Raw genomic sequence first — 27,005 nt, 5'->3', positions numbered from 1 at the left:
GAGCTGTTTGCTGCGTTTTGCTGTAAACTCTCTCTCTCTCTCTCTCTCTCTCTCTCTCTCTCTCGCTCTATCTATCTCTCTCTCTCTCTCGCTTGGTGGGAGGTGGCAACTGTACCATAACAACATGAATGGTGACCGTGCGAAGAAACAAGTCAACAAACTTCCGCCGAAGCGCTACAAACTGTTAACGCAAACGCAACACCGAGCATCATCCGAAATAGGGGCGAATCGTTTGCCATCCGTTGCAGACGTGTTTTCCAGCAGGAAATCGATACACCTTCTGCGCTTTCTCGCGTCAGCTTGGTGCTCGCTTCGATGCTCCGGAAGCTTGCAAGTTTGCATTCACCGAATTCGTTTGAGCAACAATTTGACGGGAAGACGGTTGGAGGGGGTTTTATACTTTAAATGGCAACTCCGCAGCAAGTTGCAGCTCACGAAAGATCGTAAATAAATCAGTACCGGCACAGCTACTTTGACAGCAGCAGCATACACACACAGACACTTCAAACGCTCCGCTTCTTTAGACGCTTGCTTTTCGCTTGAACAATGCTGTTTTTCCTCCAAAAAGGAAGAAGCAGGAAATACCGATGAGCAATGGGAAACAATCGAATGCCGTCGCGGCGCAATGCCTGTCGGGCGTTCGGCGTGCTTCGCAAGAATCCTTTCGCTTGCTGCGGTGCTGGTGTGCGCTGGTTTTGGTTCCGTCGCGCAGCTGTGCACTACCGCCCTGGTGCGGTTTTGCGTTTGAAGCGCACGGGACGCTTTGCCGCGGGGCACGGAATAGTTCCGTTCGTAGGTACGGCAAGCGCTGACGGGCTGACGGAAGCTGAATAAAGTGCTGACAAACGAGTGCGGCCCGTAGCACGTCCATTGATTGCTATCCGAGTATCGGGTGACGGAGCACGAGAGCAAATACCAGCTGTGCCGGAGGCGCAAGGGAAGAAAACTCATCAACCACCACCACCAACACCACCAAAGCACACACTTCCGGGGAGGGTGGGGTTGGCATTCACGGGCCTTCGAAATCTGCTACCGTCGCTGGACCGTGGGCTGAGACAGGGCAAAGCGCAGCGCACAAATTTAATATGCTCCACGTCAGCAGAGTGACTGGGTGGTGGATGGTGGGGCGAGGGGTTCTGTGTGCAGAAAGGTAAACAACACTCAACCACAGAAAGGAGCGAAAAACACAAAAACCGAACACCGGCCAAGCTGCCGGACTAATCGCCCGCCTGGGTCCTTGGTCGTTGGCGCTCCTTCCTCGGGCGCTCAGCTCACTTTCGGTGGAGGAAGTTTGATTATGGAACCGATTCCTGCTGGGCGATTGAATGGGCCTCACGATGCATACGGCCCCTTGGGGGCGGTACCCAAACCCCCCCCCCCCCCCACGCAGCGATCGATCGGTGTGCACGACGCCTCTGCTGGTGTGCATGAGATTAGGGATGGGTAAAAAAGACCCAAACAAAAAACAAAAATGATTCATTCGTCTGAGCTATTCCGGCTAGCGAGTGAGTGTCAGATCCTCTTGGTTTCTGAGCACTCCTTGTTGCTCACATCCGATCTCGGATCCAGTTTTCAGATAACAAGATTTAGTTCCACAATGAATTGCTATACAATTTTGCAGCTTAATTCAATGCGTAAATTCATACAACCAGTGTTGAAGGAGCCTAGTGATTTGTTTCTGCAAATAATTGTAGAGCAGTAGAAGATTTCAGTTCCTACAGAAATTCTGATCACACAGGACTTAGCAAAAACGATTTTGTCGAACAATGCCATGCTTCACAGTCACCTCTGCTTGTGAGCAAAAGCGCAATTTATTAATTTATGTCATCGAGCCTTCGGAACCCTATATTAAATACAAAACCAATCTCAATTAAACTACCACAATAACATATTAAACAAAGTATTTACTATATTATACAAATATTCATTATTCAATAATATAATAAACAAACTAAACTATGCAACATTGTCCTCAAGCTACTTAAGCTTGTACTGAAATATACACTGTTTCCTAACAAGTTGTTCCACATCCAAACTGTGTATATCTTGTCTCTATATGTAGAATTGCTCTAGGTTTTAGTATCCTGTGAGGTTCCTGTAAGTTAAACTTTTCAACAACAGACGGATCATCAATAAAACCACAGAAAACAGTGTTGGTACAAGTAGGCACTCATTCTCCATCATTATGCTGCGCGGTAGGGGTTCAAATCTTAGTTAGAGATACCTCTAATACCTCTAATTAGAGATAATCTCTAATAGAAACCTCTGAATATGATACAAAGTGCATGCCGAGACATTGATCCATGGTAGACGATACAACAAAGAGTGTGTAAGCTTACACTGTACCTGAGTATCTAAACCTAATGCCTGTCTGTTTGATATTGTTGGGAAGATTTCCTCAAAATGCTTGCAATTTCAAGAATTTGGGGATTTCACACTAAACGGATCTCTCAAGTCACTAGCAACATGCAGCATTATGCCTAGCATACGAAGTGCTTTTGGTAAAGTATGTTCTAAGTGGTCGTTAAAAATAATTGCATCTCTAATTCTATTGAATAGAACGCCTAGATTTCTAACTAAATTAGTTCGAGGTACTGAGGAATAGTCGAACATAATGGGATGCATTTGGAATGTAAAGATAAAAAAAACTCTTAAAAAGTGTCGCAAAACACATCACTACATGAGATGATAACGACGACAGAGAGAGATAAATAGAGAAAGAAAGAGAGTGGGAGGAATAATGAAAAAGAAAAGAAAGTAAATCAAAATTTCGGTGCAGTGTAGGCGGGAAATGAGAAGAGCTGGGAGCGAAGAGGTCATCTATTATTTACCAAAGCCCTCAAACTCCCTCCCCCTCCCCCAGCGGCCCCTGAAAGGCTAAGGGTTCATTATTCTCCGCTGGCGATAACATTCATCTTCAACAGTGACAACTACGTCAGATACTCAGGTCAACAGACAGTGAGCCACTACACGCCCACACACACACACACGCCCACCCTCACAGCGCCACATGTCAGAAGGTTAATTATCTGCTAATAGCTGTTCTGTTCTTCTCATCGCTTTTTGTTTTATCTCCCTCTCTCTCTCTCTCTCTCCTACTTGCAGAGTGTTTGTTGTTTTCTTGTGCCACCGAACTAGATCAAATGACCAGATGTCATTACTCTGTACGTGTGTGTGTGTGTTTATCTTTATCAAATGCTTGTGTATTGTTGTTGTTGTTGCTGCTGCGCTACTTTTACTGTAGAGTAGTGGTGTGCTCTCTGGAGATCTGGAGTCGTTCGGAGTCGTTCAAAGTCATCCGCAATCAGAGTCGTCCGGAGTTCGAGTCGTCTGGAGTCGTCCGGAGATGTCTAGCATTGTCCAAAATCTTTCGGAGTCATCCGAAATCAGAGTCGCCCGGAGTTGGAGTCGTCTGGAGACGTTCGGAGTCGTTCGGAGTCGTCATCCGGAGTGATCCGGAATCAGAGTCGCCGGAGTCGTTCAGGGACTGTCGAAGTTGAAGTCCAAGATGAAATGCCTGACGCCAAGAATATTGCTCCGGCCGTTTCTGCCTAACTCCGGACGACTCCAGCCAACTCCAGACGACTCCGGATGACTCCAGACGACTCCAAAATCAGGTGACTTGGATTATGGAAGACTCCGGACGACTCCGGACAACTCCAGCCAACTCCAGACGACTCCGGATGGCTCAAGACGACTCCAAAACCGGGTGACTTGAACTATGGAAGACTCTGGTCGACTCCGGACGACTCCGGACGACTCCCGATGGCTCCGGATGACACCGGATGACTCCGACTTCAGACGACTCCTGATGTCTTCGGACGACTCCAGGCGATTCTGACGATTCCAAACAGTTCTGGATAATGCTGGACAGACCTACCTTCCGGCGTCGGTTCCGACACGGGTTTTTGCCTACTTTGCCCATCACTACTGTATAGTAATGTCTGCTGTATGTTTGCTTGCTCTTTCTTTCTCTTTTCTTCAGAAATCAACTCAACAAAAGGCGTGTGCAGGATCAAAACAAAAACACAAGCAGATATCTCGAGAGCTTGATTCCCATTGCCAGTGGCATGGTGTTGACGGTGATGCGACGGGAATGATTTAGAAGCGCTGACTCTACTGTGTGTGTGTGTGCGCGCATTTCTACAAGCCCTTTTGCCAGTGCGAAGATAACCGTTTCCTACCCCCCCACTCCCTCTCTCTCTGTCCGCTTTCCTGGAAAGAGCAACATGATATCGCAAGCGATCCAGTACGCGGACTACTTCGCCCGCGCCATGCGCAACGAGTCGGCCGCCCCGGGCGGCGGTGTGTACAGCACGGGGCCCGCCGGCAACGGCACCGGCAGTGGCGGGTTCGGCGCCCTGGCCGGCAGCAACGCGTCCAGTGCTGGGTCGGCCGCCGGGCCGGAACTGTTCGACATGTACGCCCGCAACTACCCGTACGTGTCGTCGACCGAGGAGCAGAACTACATCGAGCAGCTGAGCGACAGCCTGCGCAACCAGTCGCAGGCCGGCAACCGGAGCTACGGCGGGGCCGGGGGCGTCGGCGGCGCCGGCGGCTACGACTACGGCGTCGGCTTCGACCCGATCCCGCTCGCCGAGTGCAGCAACGCGTACTCGGCCGGGCCGTACTTTCAGCTCACCAGCTACTTCCTGTACATTACCATCTTCGTGACGGCGGTGATCGGCAACTCGATCGTGCTGTTCATCGTCCAGTCGAACCCGCGCATGCGCACGGTGACCAACTTCTTCATCACGAACCTGGCGGTGGGCGACCTGATGATGACGCTGTTCTGCGTGCCGTTCACCTTCATCTCGCTGTTCGTGCTGCAGTACTGGCCGTTCGGGCTGGCCATGTGCCGGCTGGTCAACTACACCCAGGCGGTGTCGGTGCTGGTGAGCGCCTACACGCTCGTCGCGATCAGTGGCGACCGGTACATTGCGATCATGTGGCCGCTGCGACCCCGCATCACCAAGACGTGAGTGGTGATTGGTTCGCGTGTACGCGTGGCACACGGCGCGCGCGCTGCTTTTGCTGTGCGGGGCGGTCTGCATTTAGGCGTGGGACCGTGTGACACGCTGACTGGTTTTGTGGGTTAATTTATAGAGCTAATTTAATCTTTTTTTTGCAGCTGCTCCAAGTGCTTGATCGGCATCGTGTGGATCATCGCACTGATTACGGCCGTCCCGATTGCCATCTTCTCGACGCTCTACTTCCCAACCGATTGGCACGTGCAGTGTAACGTGTAAGTATGCCCAGCGCCACCCACCATCCACAGGCTCATGCATATTTGGCGCCGCATATTAGCCACGGGTCAGCTCGGTTGTACAGCCAGTTGGGCTAACAAGTCCTCCGCTTATGAATAATTCTTCCGCCACGCCGAAACCCGATTTACCGCTTCTTTCTCGTAGTCTACACTCACACACACACACACAGTTCATTCCAGGGTAGCACATTTGCATATGAATGAGAGCGGGGCTCATCTGCATAACATTTGGCGGTTGGGTCCCGGCAAACCGTCCGTGAGCGTCGTCGGACGGCTAGTTCAACGCTCTGGATGAAACAAATTTTGCTCGAATTTTGCGCTCGCCGAACCAACCGACCATTTGGTGTCCTCTGCTGCGGTGCCTACCACCCCTAAAGTTAGCTACGGAGAGAGAGAGAGAGCGAGACAGCCGTGAGAACAAAGAAATTACCATACCCAATTAACAGCCCACAGTTTCGGGCGTGAAATTAATAAGTCTTCTCTACCCGCACGCCCAGGACTGGTCGCATGCGGTTTTTTGACAGTGGTGTGGAGGGAGGGGGAGCCGAGAGCAGGAAGGATTGTGTACTTGCAACCCCCTACTGGCCACCCGAGGGGCCAGTGACATGACTGTGAGTGTTTTAGGCTGTCATAATTGGGCCGTTATGACCTGGCGATTTTTTTGCGTGACCACGGTGCGGGCCCTTGTAAACATTACAATTACATTAGGACTGTCCAGAATGGGTCTGCCCACCCGCTAGAAGGGGCACCTTTGTGATGTCCCGGATGTCGCATAATCTACACCTTTACGACACATATCCACACAAACACTCAAATGCAGTAAAACGAACGGTGGAGCCTCCTGTAACACCCCTTTCTTTTCTACCCCCAATGCAGGCCAATCTGTGCGGAAAAGTGGCCGTCGCCGGAGCAGGACGACTACTACACCATCGCGCTGCTGACCACCCAGTTCATCGTGCCGCTCGTCGTGCTGATCTTCACCTACACGCGCATCGCGATCGTGGTGTGGGGCAAGCGGCCGCCCGGCGAGGCGGAAAACTCGCGCGACCAGCGGATGGCCAAATCGAAGCGCAAGGTAGGTGGACACTGGTTGTGGCGGTTGTGTCTTTATGCCGCATTCCTACACCCAGCAAGCCAGCCACGGCAAACCTTGATCGGATCGAACATCCTACGCCGGTTTGGAAGCGGGGCCAATAGGATCTATTATTCCAGTAGGACCAATAGGATCTGTATCTTACTTACTATTAATTAATTTTTACGGCTCGCTCGCCTAGACTGGGACGCCAAGGGACATATCCGGTCGTATCGATCGAAATTCAGCACCATATTTTATGTGTTTATGGTATCTTAATTCTATTCTAGCAACAACAAAAAAACGAGAGAGAGAGAAAAGTCTTCATCGCAAACATACTAATACCAAAAGATTAATGTCAATTTCCATAAAAAAGTGCTTCATTAAAAGGGCAGCGTGGGAGGGGAGGGGGGGACGGACACTGCGCAATCGATCGCTCACTATTCGAGGGGTTTGTCTGGCCAAGCGAACACCAGAAAGCGGCAAGAACGTTACACTTGTCCCACATAAATTATGTAGAATGTACCGAGTGTGCTCGCCGGAGGAAAGAATGGGAAAAGACTAACGATCCTTCGGCCGATTGAACAAAGCAACATTACCGGATAAGATTTAATGTCTGCCCGCATTACGCTCGATGTGCTCAATTAAGTTCGAAGGCTGGCTGGTCTTGGGAGGGCAGAGCTGCGGTGGGGATAAAGAATGCACCACTTGTAGAGCGCAAGGGAAATTCCAGCAGGCTGGGGAAAAAACATGCTACAGAGGTTTTCTATTTTTTTCTCTCTCTCTGGCCCAAAGTTTGAATTATCGTTTAATGCGCTTCCGACAGGGATAAACAGTGTGCTCGCCAGTGGGCGCGATGAAAGACGTGCAAAGAAGGGGGGCCAGATTTAATGGCATTTAATGCATTTGTACCGAAAAAGCGCAACTGGAAAAGCACCGACACAGCGAATGGTGCTGGAAATCCCGCACAAAAAAAAAGTTGGGCAAGATCACAATAACCCCCTCCCCCCCCCCCCCCCCCCCATCAAAAAAGCAGAAAATCATTATTGGAGGGGAAAACACTGGCACCTTTTTCTTCGCGCTCCAAGTGGGGCGACAGTGCGCACTCTATTAATTTTAATTATCCATCGCAAATCCTTTCACCACCCGGGGCCCGATGTATAGTGCGTCTTTGCGTGCCTTTGCGTTCGTTTTGAGCTTCGGCCGCGCGTGTGGACATTCCGTGTGGAAGCGGAAAATAATAACAACTGGCCAGGCCGGATATGAAGCGAATTTATATCCACACTTGTCTGTGAATGTGTCTACGCTACCGAAGCTTTATGCTCTAGCAGCGGCCAACATGTTTGTCGGGAAAGGAACATTTCCGCCCCATTGCTATTAAGGCACTTGAGTAATGCGTGTTGCAGCTATTTGGGCGCTCTGCTGTGGAGAAAGCTCTGCTCTCCCTGCCTCCCGGCCAAACATCCGACAGCGATTGTGTGTTTGTTTATTTTGTTTGCTAGCTTTAGATTCCTTTTCTCTGCCTGACTTTGCCGGACGAGTTTGTTTGTGTGGTACGATACGTCACCGCAGGATATTAGCGCGCAGCAAAAGGACATTACTGGCAGTGTATTGCGAAACTTCTCCACATTTTCGTCCCTCGAGCAGTGCTTGCTTTTGTGAGTGTGCAGCTTCCTGCGTGAAAATAAAACGCGTAAGCTTCCCCGTTTGTGTGCTAAACGATACGCTATTGCAACTATTTAGGCGATTTTTAGTGGAATTTGAAGTACAGTAATTCCCAACAATAATTTCCTATGCGTTTTACTCTTAAACATATCTAAATAATGCTTTATTATGAGTGAGCAAACCCACATAATTATAACATGTCTTTCGAAGGTGATCAGCAGCCATTAAAGTTGTAAAATCTTTAAGTAACGCTTGTATACTTGTATACTTGTATTTTAAGACTCATTATTGGAGCCTCAAGCATTAAGGTAAAACTGATCTAAATCAACGCATATTGAGCGTTGAATGAAGATACCTAGGAGCAGACTGTACAGGTTGTCCTTCATATACACAATTAACGCAAAACTGCGGAGTATTTCCGCGTAAGTCGAATTTCGCGTATTTCTGCCATATTATGTTGCTTTTCTGTGTCGTTTAGCTAGAAGTGAGTGATATTTTCCCCTATAATAATTATGATAGATGTTATACCGAATGAAGAGTAGAATTTGAGTTTTTTTTTCTTCGTAAGAACGGCCTCGTTGGCCGTAGCAGAAGTTGAGTTCCTTCTCAAAAATATATGCAAAGCGAAAAGTTATAAATTGGATAATTTCTTTGAGACTTCAAGGTCTGGAAATGGTTTTGACCGTAAATCTTTACAGAATACGGGTGTTGAACATGTTCAGTCTTAAATAAGGGATATTCTAGTCTTGTTAGGTCACGCATTAGCACATCCAACTGAATAGGCAAAATAATCGTATCAACATTGTTCAACCTATGATACCGTTTGCATAAAAAATGGACTTTTGGACGGACGAAAATGGAAAAAAAAACAAACGAAGAGAGATAATTTCTTTCCATGAGCATCCTTCCATTTCTCTGAACCTCCTTCAACGTCTGCCATCTTGATCAATGCCAATTGTTATCAATTCATCCTCAGTTTTCGCATCAAAATTGTTGCGAGCAGCAGCATTTGCCTCATGTTCATTCAGAAAAATGCGATGGGACGCAGACTGGGGAGTGTTGGATCGGTTCTCGGACTCGGGTTCGGTACATCGAAAATTCGCCGAAATCCGCCTAAACTGGTCGCATTGAGTTTTGGGACGGTGGACGCGATTTCTGCTTCCTGATATGTTTGTTCTCGTTTCCAAGGTACTACTTCATCGATTTCCGGGTTAAACCGAACGTAGCGATGCAGCGACCTTTCCCGCTGTCTTCAGTTTCAGCATCCTTTGGAGCTTCTTATCGCTCAGCATCGACGGCGATTTGGAATTGAGCTTTCTTGCGATGATCGGATTGTTGTCCATTAGTGCCAAGATGCCGTTCTTTGATCGCGCTAAACGCTTCTGAACGAAGTTGCTTCATACTTTTTGGCCCTCACGGTTATAGTTTGACTGATGGAGGCGTCAAGCTTTGTCTGCTGATGCTTGGGATACTATTACTGAATGTGCAATTAACGTTTCGTTCCTCTTGTTTGTTTGCTTATCCGGCGCTACAACCGCTTTGCGGTCTTGGTCTGCCTCAGGAGTGTCCGAAACCGCTCATGGTCTCGAGCCTTCGTCTGCCTATCCGTTATCCCGGCTTTAATGGCGGACGGCTACACGCCATCCTGCCACCTCAGTTTGGGCCTACCACGCTTCCTCTGTCCTTGTGGACGGCCTAAAAAGACTTTACGGGCTGGGTCGTCCGTTTCCATGCGTACAACATGGCCAGCCCACCGAGCTTGATAAGCTTCACAAGGTGCATCTCGTATAGCATCTTCGTGATAACGGCTTCTCCATTGCCCTTCCACAGATACGGAACTAAGGATCCTTCTGAGCAACTTCCTCTCGAATGCGGCTAAGAGGGTTTCGTCAGATTTGAACAGTGTTCATGCCTTAGAGGTGTATGTGAGTACCGATACTATATAGGTGCTATATAGTCCCAGCTTCGTCCGTAGCGACAGGTTCTTTGAGGTAAGCTGATTTATCAGGCTTTAGAAAGACTCCAAGCTTTTGTCTTTGCTGACCTTCTGGGTCGATAGGGCCTGACCTTGACTCGAGATAGGTGAATTCTGGGACGACTTCAACAAGTGCGTCCACCTATCTGTACGTCACGCCTACGTTACTTTGAATTTGTTGTTGGTAGGACTGCTGATGTTGCCACCATCAGTTTGGTCTTTGATTCGTCTATCTGCAATCCGAGATTCTCTGCCGCCTACTCGATCATTTGGTAGGCTTCTGCTACGTAGGAGAGCCTCAGATCAATTATGCATATATCATCAGCGTATGCCAGGATCTGGAATGACTTATAGCAGATGGTTCCCGAAGTCCCCACCCTCGAGTCCCGGATGGCCCTCTATAACTTTGGTCTATAACCCCCCCCCCCCCCTCCCCTAGCGTAGACCTTTGGTGGTAATAGAAGGACCTGAGAGTTTTTCATCCATCTTCACCTGCCAACTGACGTTGGTCATAATCATTCTAATCAGCCTTACCAGTTTGGCCAGGATTCCAACAGAGCTCATAGCGTCGTACAGTTTTACCCTCACTATGTCTTATTCTTTACGGCTTTGAAGTCAGTGAAGAGTTGGTATGTGTCGTGTCTGCATTCAGCCATCAGTGGTTAATTTTCCGTTTCGAAATCCTCTTTGATAGTTTCAAACTATCTTTGCGACTTGAGGCATAAGACTATGCTGCAGGATCAGGGAGAGTATTTTACAGGCGGTATTCAACTCCAATACTCCTGTAGTTGTTGCAGCTTAACCTTCTTGTGTATGGTGTAGATGATGCCGTGATTCCAATAACAAGTCATCAATTCGCTATTCCACACCTCAGTAACAATTTGATGAATCTCGTTTTCTAGCCGTGCACCTCCATTCTTGACCAATTCAGCTGCGATTCCGTCGGGTCCGGTTTCGTTCCTCTGGGTGAAGATAAACAACCCCATTTGTAGATGAACAATCTACATATTGTGCGCGCTATTGCAATGATATTGCAGATAATTAGACGCTTTTTTCGGATGTATATTGGCGCCTCGCTCACTAAGCACCGTGCCCTGGCCCAACCGACCGATTGTTTTTGCACATCATACAGTAGCACCGCACGACAAATTTGGGATCAAAATCTAAGATGAAGTATGAGCTTTCGGCTAGATGGAAGGTGTGCAGCACAGAATAGCAGGAAGCAATGGAGACGAGCTCATAAGCAGTGCTACTGTGCCACACAAAAAGGAAAGGCCCAGTACCTTCGTCTCCGCAAAAGCGCAACATAAACCACTTTTGGGGCAGCGTGGGGTGGAAGGTTTCCATTACGCTGCCACAAAAGCGCTTTGGATGCTGGGATGAAAAAAAAAGAAAACACCCTCAACCCTCGGGCAGGTCAGACACACACACATTCAGTAGCATACGAGGGATCACGAGGCGTGGTAAAAACCTCGGCTTAAACCCATTAATCACACTCACACCCGGGAGTCCGTCTTTTTTTTTTTGTTTGTCTGTTGTCGAGCTGTTGTTGTTCGCCCCAAAAGCGAACCAAATTCCACTAAGCCGCTTACCGCTGCTTGATCTTCTGTTTGAGCCGCCACCTCCTGATTTCACCTGTTTCGCAGTGTAATATACCTGGGCCCTCGCCCCCCCCCCCCTCCCCTCACAGGCTTGCTAATGTGTCACATACCGTGTGTTTGTGGCGTAAGTACGGAGATGAAATCCTTTGGCACGTCCTTTGCCGGCACATCCTTGCGCTTGTCTGTATGATGGAGTGGAGTGCATACGTACGCTCATTTTTCTTTACTCCCGAAGGGGGGGGGGGGGGGGGCGGGGAGGGGTTGGGCAGGGAGGATGGGTTCATTTTTCTTCCCTGCGACCTGCGGGCTGCGAAATCATTAATGGAGGTTCGTGTCTGACACGCCGCAAGCTGACTTTGCGAGAGCGGCTCCTTCCCGGAAGGCCACTCAGCCACACACAGACGCACACACGTGTACTTGGGACGCTTTCCAATTTCATCGATGCAAGTCTGGCACGGTCTGCTTCCAAACCAGGGCAGGAAAATTGCTTCCGAAACATTCCAAAAGCTTTTCCGCTTGGCAGCAGCAGCAGCAAAACAAAAAAAGGAAGCGGAAATGTAATGTCACGCAGCAGCAGCTTGCCAGGGCCGTTTTGTTTGCGCCCTCGCTGGTCAAAAGTTTGTTTGTCCTTTGCTACCTTCTGCTCTCCTCCCTCTAGGTTTAACATTGTTCGGTTCCTTTTTACCGGAAACCCCCTCCTAAGCACACCAAGAGTGCATCCCATTTCGGGCGCGCTGATGACGAACTTTCGCTCACGCTTCACCGGGCAAATAAACAAGAAGCATCACCCAACCGCACACCATCTCACACCTTCACTCCCTTTTGCCTCCCGGCCCTCCCTGCGCGCTCGCATCAATAAGGAGTGAGGAAAATTTTAAATTAATTTTCAATAAATTCGTAAAAACAAATTTCCCGCGAAGCTGGAAAAGTTTCTTTCGCGCGATCTCGTGCAAATTCGGCCGTTGATTCCCGTTGATGTGGATGTAAAATGGGAGGAGAAAGAAAGGAGAAACAAAATCATTTATTAGTGTACTGTTATTGTGTACGCGTCTTCGTGTTTTTTTGTTTTTTTTTTTTGTTTTTGGCTTTCTATTTGGCCCACAACGGTCAACCAGAACGAAAGTACTTCCACCGTATTCCGAGCACGAACGCGGCCACCAAATGTGAAACCCACCCTCCAACCATCTTCTCAGTGTCTGTGGCGTGACAGAAGCTTTTCATTTCCCGTTGCCGGCAGGGAAGCACGTGTGCCACATGTGCAAGGGGGGGGGGGAGGGCAAACATGGGAAGAAAGAGGAAGAGACCAAAAAAAGAAAAGCCAATCACCATTTTATGAGCTCACAAATGAGCTATTTCTGCCAGGTACAAATTACCATCTTTGGCAGGTAGTGCAGCAACACACACACACACACACAGAGTAGAAAATGAGGAAGAAGAAGCGGAACAAATCGCCCTCCCCTAAAACATAAATTGAATAAGGGTGTGCCGAGGATTGCAGTCGCTTCGGGAATCTATTACGCGACGTAATTCCGCCCGGCAGTATGCAATCTACATTACAAGCCGAGCAGCGCCGAGTAGCTTATTAGAAAGGGGGTTTATTAATGTCTCGTTATTTTGCCACTTGCCAAGCCTCTGAGCCAGCGTTTGGGACAAGGACGAGTGAGTGTTGTACGTCCCTTTTTTTTTTTTTTGCTTTGTTCAACCCTCCCGTTTTGCGAAACACCCAAAAACCAAACAACGGCAACAGGAATTGTTTATTAAATTTCTATGTTAATGACTTTTGTTCGCCTTGTTCCTGGCAGTGGAATGCAAGGGGGGGGGGGGGGGGGGGCAAAACGGTAACTTCTCGCTGCCAAAGCAAGAGAGAGAGAGAGAGAGGGAGAGAGATGGGTGGGACACGATGGAACAAAAATTGATAGCGATACATCGATGCGAGCTTCCTTTCCTGCGAACGTAACGGATTTCGATGGAATTTTTGCCTTTTTAGCTCCCACTCCACGCTCTCTCTCTCTCACTCTCTTCCTCTGTCCATACGGTGGTTGACAGTGCGGGACGGTACCAGGGTTTCAATTCGTTGGCATTTTCTCCCTGCGGCTGCGGAGAGAAGGTTTAATGCACGAAAATTCCGATATCACGTTACGCGAGCGTCTCGGAGCGTATAAGTGATGGGGGAGAGGGGTTTCTCTTCTTCTGGCGAGCAGAGAAGAATGAAGCAACACCCCATCCCTCCCCGGGCACGGGATGGAAGGGACAAAATTGAAGAATATGGTTCGGCCACGGCACGGCTGGCGCGCGCGAAGGATAATCCGAGCGAAAAAAAAGCAAAAAAAAAAAAACGAGAAGCGGAAGCGGATGTGGCAAGCGTGTTTGGCGATAGCGCCGCAAGCGTAAGCAAGCATACATACAAAGGTTGTGAGGGGGAGAAGACACGCTTTTTTTTGTTTTTTGGCTGTACTTTCTCGTCCGACAATGGCATCACAAACCGTCGAACCGGGCGAAAGACTCGCTCGATCGAAAGCTCGCATTGTTAGCCGGCGGGAAGAATTTTGTACCAAAAAAAAACGCACACACACACACACACACACGTGAGCAAAATGGTGACCAAACGGGGCGGAAAACTGATGCCGCCGAACGTGCGCGCCCCACGCCCCACGCTCGTACGTATTTTGCGTTGATGGGCCCGGCGTGTGTGTGTGTGTGTTCGTCGCTTAACGGCCCGATTTTCATTGCACTCAGAATCGACCAATTTTCCAATGCTTTTGTCCAATGCCACAGCCACCGGGTGGTACCGGGTTTATTTCTTCTCGCTTTTCTTCAACCTTTTGCTGCTGCTCGGAGGGCTTTTTTTTTGTTGAATCGAACGGACTAAGTGATCTCTCGGGCTGTGATCCCGTTCGTGCTCGGCAAGCAAGGAATGCGAGCAGCGCAAGCAGCGGAGTGTTAAATCTCAGCTGATGAAAGCTACCCGTCGTCCCGCCGCACCCGCTCCTGCTCCTGCCCCTCGCCTCGTACCCCTAATCGAATGTCCGGTGATTACGGTTTTATTTGACTTTTTATTCTTATTTGCCAGCTGGGTGTGGGAGGGATTTGAGAGTGTCCGCGTGTCCGCCCGCTTGTGCTTACTCCGCAAATGCGAGCATCCAGCTGTTGAAACTAAGATGTAGCGACTTTTGTGACTTTTTTTCTTCTTCTTCTTCTTCTTCTTTGTCTTGGCTGCCGCCCGAAAGCCCTCCGGGCAGAGTGACACGGAAAAGCGGTCCGGAATGGAAAGGTTATTGGGAAAAATTAACGCTCAAGCTAAAATGTTCGAGAAGGAAAAAGGAAAAAAAGAGAGATCAGACACACACACACACACACACACACACACACACACACACACACACACACACACACACACACACACAGACAACTAAAGAAAATGCAAAAACCTTTCTTTCCCATCAACGAGGAAATCCTTTCCAATTTCGAGGCTCACGGGCATGCCGCTACCGGGCAAGGAAATGGGAAATCTTGCTGCGTAGAATGACTGTTCGAAGCAGTCGTCTGGATTGTGGCAACGACGGTTTTGTGCTTTTCGCACTTTTCCGATGATTGTTTTTTTTTTGTTGTTCTTGCTCCCTCCCTCTCTTTTAAATCACATTTTCTGTAATTTGCCCTTTTGCCTGGCCGTGGCTTTTCAGCGCTTGCGAAAACCCCTTTCCGCGTGGCAGGAAAATACTTACCTGGCTAAGATTTGGCAGCGCTCGAAGCTCGAGGAAATTCACACAGTGCCAGCACAGCTCTGCCACGAAACAAAGAACAATGGCTTTACATGGAAAAAAACGCATTTGTACTTAAAGTCGTTTATTATTGCGCCTAAATATATGCAGGCAAATTGGCTTCATTCTTATTGGAAATCGACTAATCGGTTAATTATTATTCATTCCATAGTATAGTGTTGTGGGACAAACACTGGTTCGTTTAGGTGCAATATTGGGCAGTACAAGTCTTGAAGACTCTTTTACAGCATTTTAAAACAAGCCTTTTATGCTGCAAACATAACTATAACCGATGTTAAGGACAAAATTACATACACAGAACATTTTATTGTGCCTAATCTAAAGTTACATGTGAGATAGAAAAAATGAGATAGGAAAAATGTAACAAATTCTCCAACAACGCTCCTGATAAACGCCGGATGGTATGCAATTGTTGATCATCTCCTAATTATTAAAAAAAGCGTTTTGCATGCTTTTAGGCGCTTAATCTTAGCTTATAGTAGTGTAACAGGAGATAAATGAGGAGCTTAATCCCAATTTTCATCTTTAATCTACCTATTAACTTTAATCTTAACTAAAAACGATTTAATGACCTATTTACATATGCAGAGGATTTTCTGATGCCAAAAATAGGAAAAAAAAGTAACAAATTTCCTCACAATAGTCCCGCTAAGCGCCTGAGAGTATGCAATTTTGGATCATTTACTGAATAGTTTTATCGAAAAGGCATTGCATGCTTATAGGCGCTCAATCTTAGCTTAGCATAGTCTTTAGGGACAATTTAGGGCAAGACAAAAGCTATAACTGATTTAATGAGCTATATACACACTCAGAGCTTTTACTAATGTCAAATTTAAAGCTACATGCAAGAAAAATAAGAAAAAGTAACAAATGCCTCACAATGTTCCTGACACAATATCCAGACGGTATGCAATTATTGTTCAGTTACTGATAAATTTTACCAAAAAAGAAATAATTGCATTGCATGCTTTTAGGCGTTTAATCTTAGCTTAGTATAGTGCTGAACTACAAATTTGGGTTTCTTTTAGGAGCAATACAAGAGTAGATGCCTCGTCATAACATTTTAAGAACATTTTAAAACATCTTTTCATGCTTTATTTAGCTTTATCCCAACTATACACGATTTATTGAGCTAATTATACACGCAGAGATTTTTCTGGAGCCAAATATCCAGCAATATATAGGAAGATTGGAGAAAAAAAATTACAAATTACCCCACGATGATCCACGATGATAAACGCCTGAAGGTATGCAATTTTGGATCATTTAATGATTATTTTAACAAAATCAAAACATCACATTGCATGCTTTTAGGCGATGAATATTTATTTTATAGCAAACTTTAATTGTAAGCCCATAAAAGCCTGTGCTGAGGATATAACAGCCTTAAAATTATGTAAAAAAAATCCACACACCCGTCGGAAGATGCAAACCCCCGTACGCTTTATCGGCGCACCACCAATTCTCATCCGATTTAATGAACATCCGCTTGCGCGTAATGGGAGTTGTGCAGTGCTTCCTTAATCGGTTCCTTTGTACATCCTTTTTAATGTTCATTATTCAGTTAGCTCCTTCTAAAAAAAAAAAACAAAACCCCAAACGTTCGATACCCCTAGCAGCGGGGACAGAACAATCCTTCCTTTTAATAATCTCACCATCGGCTTGCTTTTGCATGCCCATTAGCAAACCCTCCCAACCCCCCCCCCCCCCCCCCCCCCCCCGTTGGACATGCAAAGGGTGCTGCAAACAAAACAAAAAAAAAAAACACAAAATATTTCCAATTTGCTCGACACGATTTCGAGCTTTTGGTTTGTTTTTGTGTGTGTGTGTGCTTTTCTTGTCTCCAACCCCGTCCTGTTGTTGTTATTTTGGGTCCAATTATCCCGGTCCGAGATTGGGTTGTCAGGCAAAAGGTTCTCGGGTGGCACAGCCACGGCGGGAGCAAAAAGAAAACGAGAGGAAGCAGCAGAGGCCAAACAAACCCACCGGGGCCGGGTTGGTGTAATGGTGAGGGCGGAGGTTTCTGGTGTGCGCACCGAACAGGAAAGTTATTGGAAGTAATTACTTTTTAACCAAATTGTTCGGGTTTCTGCTCCGTCTGCTCCTGCTCTCGGGCTCTCTGTCTCTCTCTCTGAATCGATTTTGAGTTAGGGGGGGGGGGAAAACAGTCTGCCAAAGTGATGGATGGTCTTACCGGGCGCGGGTGTGCGATCCCTTATGCTACCTTACGGATCGACGAAACGAGAAAACAGACAAAAAAAAAGCGAGTGACGACAAAAGGGGTGAACATGAAGAAGAAAAAAAAAAAATAGGAGCAAATTCAAAAACGGCTGCAAGTGACGAACGCTTCAGTTGCGATGTCGAGTGACGCGATAAGCGTTCGCGCCGCCTGGCACAAATGGACGATAAACGCTATCATTGTGATGAAGCACTGGGAAAAGCATTAGAAAGGAAGAGAATGACGAAGCGAGGAGAGGAGGGAGAGCGAGAGAGAGAGAGAGAGAGAGAAAGGGCAAGGTAATTGTTTCCCTTGACGATGGACATTCATTTTCATCGATCGGTTACATAAATCCCGCATTAGTACCGACCGATTGAAGCGCGCGCGCGCCCACAGTCTTGGCCGAGATGAGCATGTCGGGCTCGCCACAAACAGGAAAACATCTTTCACTTCACGGATCTTTCTAGCGCGGCTGCTGGCAGTAGGTTGCCGGCAGCCCTCGTGTCCCGCCCACTGTCCACTTTCTGCCACCACGGCGCGGCGTTTATCGTCGTCGTCGTCGTCGTCGTGCACGGTGAAGCCGGCAGTGAATGTACCATCTTCTAGCGTGGGCCTTACCGAGCAGCATCCAGCAGCACGGGTTTGAGCACCCCTTGGGATGTGGTAGAAGGGAGGGGGGCGATTTGAAAAAGATCATTTGTGCAAATAATCAACCACTTACGATTGGTCACGCTACAATGTGGCTTCTTGCCCGAGGTTTGCTGTTTTCGCACGCAAAACGCGGCCTGTGCGGATGGATCAAGGGGAAGGAGCAAGGGGGGCGCTGATTCTTGATGAATCGATTGAAGGCGCATTTGCATTTTGCTGCGCTGCCGTGTGTAACAGCGCCTAAACTTAGGCAACCGTGGGATCATAATCGCTGCGTCCAACGAGATACTCGCTTGCCCACCGATGCGGCAATTAAAACTCACTTAGCAAGATCCTCCCCAGCCCGGTGGCTGCGAGAGCGAGATAGAAAGCACCTTTGTTTTTGTTGTTGTTGTAGTTGACACATCTCACCAGCAGAAGATGTGGTGTGCCGGTGTGCCATCTATGGCCAGCAGATCGTGATATACCATTACCGGGGGCCATCGTCGCGCGTCACGAACTGGTTCCTCTGCCCGTTGGACACTGAGCCACGGTCGGGGTAGCGCTCATAGCCGATAGAGGCTACCCCAAACGGGTGCACTACTGGATCGGTGTGTGCGAGCGCGCCCATGGCATTACGTAAGCTTCTTCTCCTGGAGCGAAAGTACACCATTTTGATTTAGTTTTACCCTCCCCCAACGGGTGAGAGCCTTACACTTGAGGCGGGACGGCGGTCCGTAAAGCTGAAATCTAGTTGGTGCCATTACGAAACATACCATGCCATCCCGAAGATAACGCTTTTGTGGTCGGTGTGAGGTGCCTGGAGTACATTTTGTACTTGAGTACTTTTGCAGCTCGTACCAACTCGTCGGTCAGAAAGTGGCTGGCACCAAATGTAATGACGCCCTGGAACAGCAGCTGTAGGTGCTTGCTTCTAAAGAAGTGCACAGCCGAGGCTATTTTAGAACTAGCGACGACTCGGGACCGAAACAACTGTGCAGCGTGTGTTCGAGCGCTAATTGATTCGGAGCTTAACGCACCCCGATCAGCGACCAATTTGGCACGAAATTTGTGTGACAGAGCAATTGCCCGCTATCGCAGCCCGTTTTACATCGTTATTTCAGCACCGGCATTCTCGAAACGGGTCCCAAAAGAAGTTATGCTAATGATATTGGGTGCACCAATAAGTTTGTAGCGTTTTGATGTTTGTGCAGCCAGGCAATACGGGGAGTCTCCGAGATGCGCGGTATTCTAAATTTGACAGTTCTTTGGTACTGATTTGACACACCAATTCCTTCTGGGCTTTACAGATCTTTCAACAAAGAAGAGCATTGCAATCTTCTGTCAGAATTATAGCAAATAGTTAATCGAGTGGGTAGAACCTATCACTGCAAGCAAAATAACACGAAAGTGGGTGATATTTTGGCAGGAAATTCAAGATATGCGGAATCCTCTCGGAGTCCACATTAAAAGCATATCTTGGGAACAGCCTGTCCTATTACTTTGAAGTTTGATTGTTTAGGCCTACAACTTTCATTCTGCTTCATTATTCTGCTTCATTATTGACAATATGCGGAAAACGTCTGCTCATTGGCATCGAATTGTAGTGGAAATAGTCAGGCTCTAGCAGAAGTTACTTGCTGGGAAGGGTTTGACGCGCTCAAAAAGGTTCATTTTGATTAAGCAGGTGACGAACATTTAGGAGGCAGAGCGGAATCTTTGAGGATGAACAACCAATGACATCCTAGAAGAATCTACCAGCCCAAACACATCAAGAGGACTCACTCGGAGCACCTCGGCAAGTTCTTTCCCAGCGATCAACAAACATTGGAAATCATCCGCATGGTGTGGGAGTTCCTCATGAGCTGAAGCCCACAGACGACGAACGCCGTTTGTTCACTTGTGAGCATCTGCTCCTAAGGCACCTGATCCTCCTAAAGAGCACCAAATTGGGAAGTTCAATTCCGCTTCCGCTGTATACTACATTGGGGGTTTACTGTCCAGTTCGGTTGACGGAGCTTGATCTGGTTGACTGCTCCAATTTCTCGAATGATGTTAGAAGCTGGATGGAGGATGTATTCAACCCTAAAAAAAGGATCTAAATATCCTCAGAAAGAGCACCCAAACGCATCGAACTTATTGACACTCCTGGCATGAATCGCAAAATTAGAGCGACGAGACGGACCAAAACAAAGCACACGGTTTCGGCTGCCCCCGCCGCTGCAAAAAGCCGACGTGCGGCGAACGGCGGCTTGAAGATGTCGGGCGTCTTCATAAATCATTGAAATTTTAATAAGATGGCTTATGTATATATATAGATAGATGGATAGATCTCGCCTCACTGGGGACAACCGATACGGTGCCGCTTTACGTCAATCCCGTACGGTGGGACCACGGGCCCCATCCATCATCCATCCCATCCGTCCGTCAATCGGTTTCGGTGTCCTGGCGGCGCAGCGAACGGGTTTTGCACCCGGGGGGAGTTTGGCCGGTTACTGCAAGATGGCCGTAACTGGCGGCTCACCCAACCGTGCAGCAGCAAACGTAACGAACATAATCAAATCAGAAATTAATGATCCCCAGAGTGAAGCGGCTCTCGGGTGAAGAAGGCACAACACACACACACCGTGAAAGGTAAGGCTTTAGTTTGAAGGACGCAAGGTGTTTGATTCCCAACGCCAAGAAGACGGGCGTTTGTCGCGCTTCATTTATCCTACCCGGGTGCGGTGCCGAAACGGACACCGAGGGGCTCCCTTCTCTTTCGCCCCCCCCCCCCCCCCCGGGATTAACTCTCCGCCAAAAAGCTGGGGCATCTTTTGGGCGCTCCGGATTATAAATGCGTATGCGGGCGGGGCACAACGAAGGGGCTGGCGGGTTAAAAGGAAAGAAAAATTGACTACACCTAAAGCCTACCAGCGTCCCATCCTGCTGGAAAAGGGTGGCCTTTGTCGTCGGTTCACTTTTTCAAACCGAGCGAGTGAGCAGATGCCGGTAAGATATGATTAATGAAGCCGTTTGGTATGGTGTGTGTGTATGGCTGTCAAAATTTGGAGCACTCGCACAGGTACGGATGGCGCGACCTGTGGCCCGCACGTGCCGCCAGTGCGACCGCAATCGTTGCTGCGTGCCTCGCTACAGCACAGGGTCTCTCTTCATCAATCAAACCGGGCCGTATCGGGGTATGCAGTGCCTGGCAACGAACCCTTCCGCAATGTGCGGTGCGGTGCCACATTCCTGCCGGTGGCATTGATTGGTGACGTTAATTAAGCGTAACTATCGGTAACCCCCGATACGTTACGCTGCCATCGGCAGTCGCAATCCGCCCTCCCAACGTAGAACACAGCCCCAGAAGTTGCCCCGTTTTGAGCCGCAAGAAACCGCACGTTGAGGTTGCTGAGGTCAACGAGGGCTGGTGCGATTGAAAGCTTCGGTCACGGCGGTTTCGTCACCCGTGCCTGAGACGCTGAAAACAATTTAGCAGCTATCCCGATTTGCGGTTTTTTGTGCAAAGTTCTACTGCCTCTGTCGGGGGCAGTATCGGGCAAATCACTTGCCGTAATGGCCGTGCCGATAGTGTGGACGTGCCGTGCACTGGCAGCAGCTAATCAAGCAAGGGAAGGAGAGTGGAAAGGTGGTGAAAAAGAACTGCACAGCAGAGACAGCACGACCACTAGATCGGCTGAATTGCGCACTGAGCAGGCAGGGGCAGCAGGCGCCGTGTTAACCCTCAACCTCAACATTCCAGCCATCATTGCCGGGGGTAGTCGGGGGCAAACTGGTCCCCCGTGGGGGGGCAGTAACGACAAATGCGCTTTACAGGATTGTGAATCCCCTCATAACGAGTACTCCCTTATACCGAGGTTTTTGCATAGAAAAGCAAAAATCCTCTTATCGAGTAAAATCCCGCATAACGAGCAAAATTGTTGGTTTTTCTTGTAAACATTACGATGGCGATGTGTTATTAAGGTCACAAGTGTTAACATTGAGCATTTCTTTAATGCTGAGTTTTGCTCAGGCAGATGAGAGGTCCGATACCAAGAATCGTTTTATATAAAACTGTTGCCCTGAGGGTTCTACGGTTAAGGCCGTATAATTCTGGACAGATGGGCGGTGTATTGCCAAGTGTTTCTTGCGCTTCGATACTTAGATTTGATCAACGTATGATCGATCAGTTGCTGCCTGGAAGGTATTTTGTATTAAAAATGTGTTTTTGCCAATAAATGTATCGAAATCTTAATTTGTGCTGAAGAATATTTACCACAAACAAATTTTGAATTGTAATGAAGCTGGATTATTTTGGGGGGAAAAAAACGTCTAAGAGGCAAGTTACACATAGAAAACAAGGGTATTTGTTAATTTTTGGGAAATATCAAATAAAATACTAAAACAATCGACCTCTTTTTCAAGATAGTCCATCAATAATCATCACAAAGCAATAGCGAATTATCTAACTCTTAGTTACTTACTTACTTATCCGGCGCTATAAACGCTTTGCGGTCTTGGCCTGCCTCAGGAGTGTCCGAAACCGCTCACGGTCTCGCGCCTTCGTCTGCCAGTCCGTTATCCCGGCCTTAATGGCGGACGCCTCCACGCCATCTTGCCACCTAAATTTGGGCCTACCACGCTTCTTCTGTCCTTATGGACGGCCTAAAAAGACTTTACGGGCTGGGTCGTCCGTTTCCATGCGTACAACATGGCTAGCCCACCGGAGCCTGGCGAGCTTAATACGCTGTACGACAGTGAGGTCGCCGTACATCTCGTATAGCTCGTCATTATATCGGCTCCTCCATTGTCCTTCCACACATACGGGGCCAAGTATCCTTCTGAGCATCTTCCTCTCGAACGCGGCTAAGAGGGCTTCGTCAGATTTGGACAGTGTCCATGTCTCAGAGGCGTATGTGAGTACTGGTATTATATAGGTACTATATAGTCCCAGCTTCGTCCGTCGCGACAGGTTCTTTGAGGTGAACTGTTTTTTCAGGCTGTAGAATGACCGGTTGGCAGCCCGCATCCTTGCGCGCAACTCAACTTCCATACTGTTGTCGTTGCTGACCTTTGACCCAAGATAGGTGAATTCTGGAACGACTTCAAAAGTGCGTTCACCTATCTGTACATCACGCCTACGTAGATTCGGATTATTTATTGGTAGGTCCGCTGATGTTGCCACCATCAGTTTGGTCGTTGCCTCGTTTATCTGCAATCCGAGGTTCTCTGCCGCCTGCTCAATCCCTTGGTAGGCTTCTGCTACATAGGAGAGCCGCAGACCAATGATGTCTATATCATCAGCGTATGCCAGGATCTGGGTTGACTTATAGAAGATGGTTCCCGTAGTCTCCACCCTCGAGTCGCGGATGGCCCTCTCTAGCGCCAAGTTGAATAGGAGACAGGCAAGCCCGTCCTCCTGGCGCAGACCCTTGGTGGTAGCAAAAGGTCCTGAGAGAACTCTTAGTATCACGGAGATATTTTTCACTTGTTCAGCTGTATGCTGCCCGTAAGAAGCTGCTCAAATTTGACGCATGGGTTATATAAACATTTGCAGCTTGTATTTTGCATTGCAATCGAGACTGGAATTGTCATTAAATGTGAGAATGAATAAAACACTTTCCAGTAATTTCCAGTGATTAAGCTACGCTTTGTAACGCGCTACATTTAAAAATTTAGTTGTTTTACATCAGCCGCCATGTTAAAATATAACCAGAAGCAGGTGAAAGGACTTAGAAAAGCGCCTTGGATAGACACCTAAACCGTTTTTTCCCCGAATAACGATCATTTTGGATGGCATATGGAAAGAAGACCTCTCTTCTGGATGCATTCATTGATTATTCTGCTTTATAAAGTGTTAGAGTCAAAGCACATCAGCGCAAGAAACCTTAACGGGCCCATCTTGCCCCCTGTTCCCATCGGTGTACACTCGGAGCGTGCAGCGTCTACCGCAGCTTCCATTGTGGAGCTCTTGCGGTTCGCAATCGTTTTGCAGTCGATCGTTTGTGAGCTTCAGTCTCTCTCTCTCTCTCTCTCTCTCTCTCGCTCCCTCCCTCACACTGCCGGTTTGTTGCTCGTGTGCTGTTTCTCAATTTTTCGCTACCTCATGTACGCGCTACGAGCGCGCGCTTCTTCATCAATCTGTCCGTCTTTCCCACACTTTCTCCCAGGGCCCGTTGCGCCATTGCGTAATACGGCTGTGTGTGTGTGTATATGAGGTAAAGGCCTTGGGAGCAGCGCATTATGTTGTTAACTTATCGATATCCCGGGTGCATCTTAGATCTGTTTTTCTTCCCTTCCCCTTATGGAGTCCATTCAGCAATACACACTGTGTGTGTGTTTGCAGTGTTTGAAGCTGACGGTTTGCACTAATGTCGTTAGCAAGCCTCCTCCCGTTTTGTACCGTTGCACTCCCTTCCCGAAAAAACGTTTTTGTTTTTTCTTTCGGGCAGACCTCATCTGCACAAGCTGCATATCGCGTCGTCTTCGAAAGGTCTCTTAGATAATGGTGAAGGATGCAGCTGCACGGGGGGCCGCCACCGCTACCTTGCGAGGTTGCGTGAGCACAAGCACGTGGGGCCGATATGAGAACGGCGGCCGCCGGGTCCACATATCTGCGAGCACCGGCAGAAGATCTCTTCATTTTGGTTTTTTTTTTTGCGGAATTCGCAGCAGTCACGCTTCTTTTATCGGAATCTTTCGCTGCGACTTCAAGCGGCTGACTTATTATTAGCCAGTTTCGCCAGATCACTATCTTGCCGTGCGAACGGGTGTTTTAACCCCGGCCTGACATGAGTGCGGTGAATGGTGGAGTTGTTATTATTGTTACTTTTTGCTGCGCAGCCTCTCCCGACTGGATGATTGGTTTTAGATAAGAACGATCGATTTGTGTGCATAATGCGGGGTAATACACGGTACACCGATTATGCTGTCGCAAAGAAGAAGAAGAAGAAGAAGAAGAAGAAGAAAAGGTGGAACATTCACATTTATAGCAAATGCCTCCATTACGCGAAACCTGAGCGATAGTACCTTGCAGATCCGAACGACCAGGCCGACTAGATTCGCTTCATCCAACTATCCGGCGTCCATTGTGTCCGCCATGTTTGGACGCTCGCCGGTGTGAGCGAGTGTCGAAACAGTGTGTCGATCCATCGGCAGCACAGGTTGAGGAACCTTTGCCGAACAAAGAGCCAGCGTGTGCCGGTGCTTTGCGTTACCTCAGCCACGCACGGGACGGCTCATCATCTGTATCGATGGGTGCGATTTGATAAAATAGTCCGGGCGTCGTTACGTAAGTTGGGTTAATCTCGGGTCTCCATTACACAGCTTACGCTCGGCGGGGTAGTGTTCTGCTTCTCTCCTTTTTTTGTTTTTGTTTGGCTACTTCAACGATAGTGGGCCCCAGTCAGGTCGCTTATCAGCGCCAGCTCGACAACACAGCAGACGCAGCGGGGAGCAAAATCCTCCAAAGCACTGCGCGGGAGCAAAACGATCCCGTCCCGATGCTGTGGCGCCGTCACACGCAAACGTCACCCAATGGGTTCGACAACGTCAACGAAGCGAGCTTGAGCTTGAGGACGGCAATAACCGTTCCGTGCCGCACTCAATAATGCTAATTAGGTGCCACTTTTGCGTTCCATTCTGTCCCTTTTTTTTATTTGTGAGTGTGGGTGCGTGAGCGTGAATTTTGAAGCATCCACAGTGGGCCCTTGGGTACTGGAATGGCTTGTTCTTGTGTTGTTTTTGGCTGCTGGCGGCATTCTAACCCGAGCAACCGTCGGAACCCGTAATCCGGAACTTTCGATAGGAACTATCGGTGCGGCACAGACAGTAGGGATGCTGGTAGGGATGTCCCACACCGGCAAACACTACAATCTGTTATTTATGTACACATACACCCAAAGTCGAAAGACATCTCGGGCATGGGGCGGGTTCATTCTCTTCGGGTCGGGGCTCTAATAAAAGTTTATCGACATCATCCGGCTTACTACTTTTTCCACTGGGCAAAGCTGGACTAAGCGTAAAGCGCTGTCACCGCTGCCTTATCGTACGCCGCGCTCACTTTACCCAGGGCCTGGGGAAAAAACGATCCTAAAAGCTGGACGCCGTGTGCGCGTTCCGTAATAACCTAAAACGGCACCATCATCATCATCGTCGTCGTCGTGGCTTGGGTACATTATCGCACGCTCCATTCAATTTAAAAGCGTGAAAGTAACTCTCCATATACCATAGTCCACACGATGACATGACCGTAAGCAGGGCCCCGAAGGCAACTACGTCTTCCGGGGTTTGGGAACCTTTCGGGGGGGGGGGGGGGGGGGGCGTCCATGTCGGGTCCATCGGGCGAACAATGTTTGTCTGGTTGCGCTCTCACCCGGTGCAACCTCCCGGTCCCGTCCGCAATGGCCTCTGGGAGATCGCTTTCAACAGCCCGGTCCCGCTGGTGCCATTGTTCGGGAGCTCCAGTTTCGCCGGGCGGCGTGCGGCCACTTCCCCACGGCGTGGACAGCCCCGTTCCATTTTAATGGGTGTAATTTATTTTCAAGCGAGTACCGAGTGCGTGACCCAAACCGGTCAGTCGGCCAGCGACGTCAGCAAGGAGGCGCGGGCACTCCGAGATGGTTTATTGGACAAATTTTTAAATTAACCTAAATGCCCACCTAGCCACTCTCCGCCACCATGATTTGCCGCCACGCGTGAGAAATTGTGGAAATGTTAATAAAAAGGTGCGCGAGATGATGTTCATCTAGCGGCTTCAGCCTTCCGGGTTTGTTGGAGCACGCGGCACGAGCGATAAACTTCAGTCTCGGGCAGAAATTA

The 27,005-nt window shown here is 48.5% G+C and overlaps 2 protein-coding genes across 9 annotated transcripts in view; one reads left to right on the top strand and one right to left on the bottom strand.

Annotated features, from left to right (window-relative positions):
* LOC1271906 (RYamide receptor) overlaps window positions 1-27,005 on the top strand; it is a 111,195-nt gene that overhangs the window by 22,587 nt on the left and 61,603 nt on the right. For all 8 annotated transcript variants that reach the window (XM_061658665.1, XM_061658680.1, XM_061658658.1 and 5 more), the window contains exons 3-5: window positions 3,986-4,978; window positions 5,132-5,245; window positions 6,143-6,341. In XM_061658665.1, coding sequence (XP_061514649.1) covers window positions 4,230-4,978; window positions 5,132-5,245; window positions 6,143-6,341 — 1,062 coding nt within the window. In that variant the 5' untranslated portion in view covers window positions 3,986-4,229. The remainder of the gene's footprint in view (window positions 1-3,985; window positions 4,979-5,131; window positions 5,246-6,142; window positions 6,342-27,005) is intronic.
* Window positions 1-27,005, bottom strand: part of LOC1271904 (E3 ubiquitin-protein ligase ZNRF1) — a 115,620-nt gene that overhangs the window by 36,041 nt on the left and 52,574 nt on the right. The gene's annotated exons all lie outside the window — the stretch shown is intronic.

The sequence above is a fragment of the Anopheles gambiae genome, chromosome X (genome assembly GCF_943734735.2).
Source record: "Anopheles gambiae chromosome X, idAnoGambNW_F1_1, whole genome shotgun sequence".
Taxonomy (NCBI): domain Eukaryota; kingdom Metazoa; phylum Arthropoda; class Insecta; order Diptera; family Culicidae; genus Anopheles; species Anopheles gambiae.
The sequence above is the reverse complement of the archived record's forward strand: the minus strand, read 5'-3'. Positions and strand labels throughout refer to the sequence as shown.